We start from the raw sequence: 6,305 nt of genomic DNA on the forward strand, positions 1-6,305 counted from the left end.
GTGATTAGGACCTGGTGGCCTAGTGGATTCAGACGGTCCAATTTAATGTGTATGGGTTTCATTCAAGGGATATTTGTTGCTCCCGTAGTGCTGCTCATGTGAGAGGGACTGGTCAGATTTGCTTTATATGTGTGGAATGAGTGAGGCTGTGTAGAGACATGTGATGTTTCGTTGTGCTTCCTGAGAGAGAGAGAGAGAGAGAGAGAGAGAGAGAGAGAGAGAGAGAGAGAGAGAGAGAGAATTATAGGAGTCTCACGATTTTTTTATGCAAAGAAGGAACCCAAGGCCAGAAGCATCATTATATCCTCTCCTAGTAGGGACAGTTAGTATTTAATAAAGCAAACGGCAAACTATTTTATTCTTGACAGGTGAGGAAGCCCCTAGCACCTCTTCCATTGCGATTTATTCTTGGACATGGATGGTTGATATCATTTTGTACGTTGTTTATGCAGAGTATGGTGATTTTGGAAGGATTAATGTTACAGAATAGGAAAGTTAGGTGTAATAAGCAAAATAAATCGCTTTGGAGAAGGTGTTAGGAAGCTTCCTTAACAGATGAGGATACAGGCGTTTGGATCGTGAGTAATTATTCTGATTTATTGGTTTCAGAAAAAAAAAAATCGATATATAATGACTAAAATGTGAAGGAAAGTGAAAAACAAAGAATTGCGGAAATAGGTGAAAAATGAGGAGAAAACAAGAGGAAAGAGAAGACCGGTAGAAGAGGAGGAGAGGAAGCAAGAGAAGAGAGGATAGAAGAGGAAGGAAGAGAGAGAAAAGAGGAAGAAGAGAAGATGGTGAAGAGGAAGAGCGATGATGATGAGTGGGAGAGAGAGGAACTTGCTGTGCCTCTCCCTATCCAGACCTTTTTGTGGCGACAGAGCAGGTAAGAGAGAGAGAGAGAGAGAGAGAGTGTCACTACGTCAAGGCGTCCCTCTCCAGTACCACAGTTTGACGCTGCAACACGAAAAAAACAATTTCCCTTTTAGCAACAATAAAATGACACAGCGAGGTATCTGGCAACAGCTTAGACCTTGTAAACAAAGACACGTGTGTATGGGTTTAAAGGACAATGAATGAGCAGTAGCGCCTTTTAAATTACAACCAAAACAATGTGTAAAGAAGTTGAATAGCGCGAGTGATTGCAAGCGTATGAGAATGAACAAGGTTATTTTTTCACTACTAGCACGATACTGAGACGTGTTCAGCTTCTAAATCAATGGAGTTGTATGCAGTAAACGCAGGTTAGTGTGTTAATCATACCATGCATGGCAAATTTAATTGTAAAGAGGAAAACATATAAAAAACAATGCTCTAGTGGTGGTATCTTTGTTGATCATAGTGGCCATTGTACTTATATGCCAGATTAACCAGAGGCGTTTCTCTTACCACAAAATTTTAACTGTTTTCACCAAGAATGTTAGGCTGGTGAATAAAATGGGGTATAATTAAGCTGTACTTGTAAATGGATGTAATTTCGGGCCTGGGAAAGAGTTGATTAATGTACAAATGTTGATTCAGATGTCTCCTCAAGGCGGAGATTCACGTGCCGCTGCTCACTTGAGAGGAATATTAGTATTTATAATATACACGGCATAAGACCTAGAAAATCACTTCGTCAAGCTTCATACTCAACAGAAATGGTTTATTAAGAAGAGGATGCCTAATAATTAATGTTTATTTGCCTCAGTAACAATGCCACAAGAGCCAAAATTAATGAGTGGCGGTATGTAGAAACTATATTGCAAGCATGTCGTATGGCGCCAGTTTTAAATGAGTCAGGGCTCTGAAGAGAGAGGCCTTCGCGTAGTGGCACTGATTAAACGAGCTGGCTTAATTGACCTGGTTATACATACGTCCCCCAACTCCCTATCCACCGAAGGGAGGATGGTAAAATGCTGGAGTAGGGCAAAAATAACCAGCATCCGCTATAGCCAACATTCCGTGGGTAACAACAACAACAACAATGAGTCAAGGAATGCGATAGAGTTAATGGCACGTATTTTTCTGAGATTAGGAGTTTTTTTTTTTCAAATTTCTTATTGCTTTATTATGGATCTTACACCTTATTTCAATGCGTTATCTTTTTATTTTTGTTTGTGGTGACTTACTAGCTCATTCAGTAACTTGGCTATAATAAATTAGTACGAGAGAGAGAGAGAGAGAGAGACTCGGATGAGTAGACAGGAAATATATGGCACTAACAGACAGTCGACAGGTAGCTAGATAGATAGATATTCAGGCAAACAGACAAGAGATAGATGGAGAGACAGATGCAGATGGACAGACAGATAGGCAGATAGACAGCCGGATAGACAGACAAGTATACACACAAACCAAAATAAAAGAGGCCATAGATATATAAATGAGTAGAGAGGCCAATACTTCCTTGACTAATATATTACTAATCTATTTTTTTTTTTCTCTCTCACAGTCCTTTTATCAGACCAAAATTGGGCAAGCTCCACGAGGCAACGTGTATGGTACGTGTCGTGATGCTGTTTTTCTTTTGATTTATTCTAGAGTTTAATAAGGCTTTTGATAGTTCTTTGTTTATTTTTCTTAACGGCACCCCACCTCAACCCATCCTTACGTGGGAAGAGATGATGATGATGATGATGATGATGATGATGATGATGATGATGATGATGATGATTCCTTTTTTCTAGACACTACATCACCCTAGCTTTGTGTGGGAAATGAAGTCGGGATGATGGTGATGATGATGATGAAGATGATGATGGGGAAGAGGGGAAGGAGGATTATGGTGATGATGATGATGATGGGGAGGAGAAGGTTACTGATGATGATGGGTCGGAGGAGGATAATGATGATGATGATGATGATGATGTTTGGTCCCTAACTCACCCCATCCATGTCTGAAAAATGAGGTGGGGATAATGATGATGATGATGGTGAGGATGATGATGGTGGTGGTGACGATGTTGATTATGGTAACGATGATGATGATGGTGTCGTAGATGTTGATGATAATGATGATGATAATGAATGTGGTAACGATAATGATGATGCTGTCGAAGGTGATGATGATGATAGTGGTGATGATGATGGTAATGGTGACGATGTTAATGATGGTGTCGAAGATGATGGTGATGAATGTGGTGATGATGATGATAGTGGTGACGATGATGATGATGATGATGACGACTCCCTTTTGTTTCTATATAGACACATTTAAGTACCATACACTAATACCATACGGGAAAGATGGAGGCAAGGAGGGAGACATGAATGGAGGGGAGGGAGAGAATGAAGGAAGGATGGAGGAAAGAAGGGAGAGGAGAAAGGAAAGATGGATGAAAGAAGGGAGAGAAGGGGGAAAGATAAAAAGAAAGAAGGAAGGAAAGAAGGGAGAGTAAGGAAGGAAAACAGGGGAAAGGAGAGAGTTGTAGGGAGAAAAGGAGGAAGGATTGAGGGAGAAAGGAGAGAAAAAATTGACAAAGACAGGAAGATGAAATAATAGAGAGAGAGAGAGAGAGAGAGAGAGAGAGAGAGAGAGAGAGAGATTTAAAGCAAGTGGGTCAAGAAGGAAGGAAGGAAAGACGGAGGAAGGAAGGAGTGAAAGAAGAAATGATGGTCGTTAAGTGAGGCAGAAGTGAATATATTGCTTCCTTGATATCTTCACCCTGCCTCTCCCTTCCTTCACCCTGCCTCTCCCTTCCTTCACCCTGCCTCTCCCTTCCTTCACCCTGCCTCTCCCTTCTTTCACCCTGCCTCTCCCTTCCTTCACCCTGCCTCTCCCCTCCTTCACCCTGCCTCTCCCTTCTTTCACCCTGCCTCTCCCTTCTTTCACCCTGCCTCTCCCTTCTTTCACCCTGCCTCTCCCTTCTTTCACCCTGCCTCTCCCTTCCTTCCCCCTGCCTCTCCCTTCTTTCACCCTGCCTCTCCCTTCTTTTACCCTGCCTCTCCCCTCCTTCACCCTGCCTCTCCCTTCTTTCACCCTGCCTCTCCCTTCCTTCACCCTGCCTCTCCCTTCTTTCACCCTGCCTCTCCCTTCCTTTACCCTGCCTCTCCCTTCTTTCACCCTGCCTCTCCCCTCTTTCACCCTGCCTCTCCCTTCCTTTACCCTGCCTCTCCCTTCTTTCACCTTGCCTCCCCTCCTTCACCCTGTCTCTCCCTTCTTTCACCTTGCCTCCCCTTTCACCCTGCCTCTCCCTTCCTTCACCCTGCCTCTCCCTTCCTTCACCCTGCCTCTCCCTTCCTTCACCCTCCCTTCCTTCACCCTGCCTCTCCCTTCCTTCACCCTCCCTTCCTTCACCCTGCCTCTCCCCTCTTTCACCCTGCCTCTTCCTTCTTTCACCCTTCCTCTCCCTTCCATCACCCTGCCTCTCCCTTCACCTCTGCCTTCCTCAGTCAGTGTGTCATTCTGTAGTGATATCTTTATCTTATTCATCTCTCTCTCTCTCTCTCTCTCTCTCGGGTCGTATTCTGAACCCAACTTCCTTTGCATTCCTATTCACGTCAACCATTTTTTTTTCTCTTTTTCCCTCTTCCTCCGGGTTCCTGTATGAAAGAAATACGTACACACATACATACATACATACATACAGATATACGGTACATACATACATACACACAGATATACATTCTTACATAAGCATAATCATACATACATGTACACAGTCATACACTTACTGGATATTCACACACACACACACACACACACACACACACACACACACACACACACACACACACACACACACTAATCACAGAAGACTCATCCTTTTAATACACACCCACCCAAATACACACAACATGAATACCAATGCTCTCTCTCTCTCTCTCTCTCTCTCTCTCTCTCTCTCTCTCTCTCTCTCACACACACACACACACACACACACACACATAAAGACAGGAAGATGATTGGATATATGGACTGATAGAGAGAGAGAGAGAGAGAGAGAGAGAGCGAGAAGAAATGGAGGAAAGAAAAAGACGAGATGGAAGGGAAGTGGATGATAAAAAGAAAGAGTGAATAAAGAGAGATAAGGCATGGTAGTCATTGAGAGAGAGAGAGAGAGAAAGAGAGAGAGAAAAAAAAAAACTCACTCATATATCAAGAGACCAAAATGATCCTGTTTGCCATTTGGCCTTTAAGAGTAAGTTGTAATAAAAAAAATTACACACATACGCACGAGCTTCCTATTTCTCTCTCTCTCTCTCTCTCTCTCTCTCTCTCAATGACTACCATGCCTTATCTATCTGTACCCACTCCTTTGTCACCCACTTCACTTCCTTCTCATTTTTCTCTTTCCTTCATTCTTTCATTCTCTCTCTCTCTCTCTCTCTCTCTCTCTCTCTCTCTCTCTCTCTCACACACACACACACACACACACACACACACAGGAAAAAAAATACATAAGCTGAACAATAAGAAAGACAGACACAAAAAAAAAATCATTTCAAGATGGTCATAATATAAGAGAGAGAGAGAGAGGACAAAAGGGAGAGGAGAATGGAAATGAGACAATTACCGAAAGAAAGGAGGATGGGGGAAGGAAATGAGGTAATTTGGCGAAGGAAGGAAGGAAGGAAGAGAAAGAGTGTAGGAAGGAGGACAGGAGGAAGAAAGAAGGAAGGAAGGAAAGAAAGACGGGAGAAAAGAAGGAGGGAAGGAGAAAAGCCAGAGACATTTCGCAAAAAGAAAGGAAGGAAAAAGGACGAAAAGGAAAGCCTGTAGAAAGGATAAAAGGAAGACTAGGAAAGAGGGAAGGAAAAAAAAAGACATAAAGAAGGGTGAAAGAATGGAGACGAAGGAGTAAACAGGAAGGAAGGATTAATACAACAGAAGACCGCCATGAGGAAGGAAGGAGGGAAGGAGGAAAGAAGCTAGGATGGAAGGAAGGAAACGAAAGACTGAAGGAAGGAAGGAAGGGTGGAGGGAAGGAGGAAGAAAGGAAGGAAGGAAGAAAAGGAGGAAGGAAATCAAAGGAAATGGGTAGGAACGAGAGATGAATGTAAAAAGGAGGAACATTAGATGGAGGGAAAGAGTCAGGAATAATAATAAATAAAGAGAGAGAGAGAGAAAGAAGGAACAAAGGAGAGCGAGAGAGAGAGAGAGAGAGAGAGAGAGAGAGGAAGGAAAGAAGCATAATCATATAGAGGAAGGTAAAGAAAGATGAATGTTGAGAGAGAGAGAGAGAGAGAGAGAGAGAGAGAGAGAGAGAGAGAGAGAGAGAGAGAGGAAGGAAAAAAGCATAATCATATAGAGGAAGGTAAAAAAAGATGACGAATGTTGAGAGAGACAGAGAGTGAGTGAGAGAGAGAGAGAGAGAGAGAAG

General features: G+C 42.8%; 1 protein-coding gene across 1 annotated transcript in view; it reads left to right on the top strand.

Annotated features, from left to right (window-relative positions):
- The first annotated feature begins 715 nt into the window (after positions 1–715).
- The window catches only part of unc80 (unc80, NALCN channel complex subunit), a 152,477-nt gene continuing 146,887 nt past the window's right edge, over positions 716–6,305 (top strand). Inside the window, exons 1-2 of the mRNA XM_080279925.1 lie at positions 716–886; positions 2,435–2,483. Of these exons, the coding sequence (XP_080136051.1) occupies positions 795–886; positions 2,435–2,483 (141 nt within the window). The 5' untranslated portion in view covers positions 716–794. The remainder of the gene's footprint in view (positions 887–2,434; positions 2,484–6,305) is intronic.

The sequence above is a fragment of the Coenobita brevimanus genome, chromosome 81 (assembly GCF_032717465.1).
Source record: "Coenobita brevimanus isolate Jiangsu-jjx chromosome 81, ASM3271746v2, whole genome shotgun sequence".
Lineage (NCBI taxonomy): Eukaryota > Metazoa > Arthropoda > Malacostraca > Decapoda > Coenobitidae > Coenobita > Coenobita brevimanus.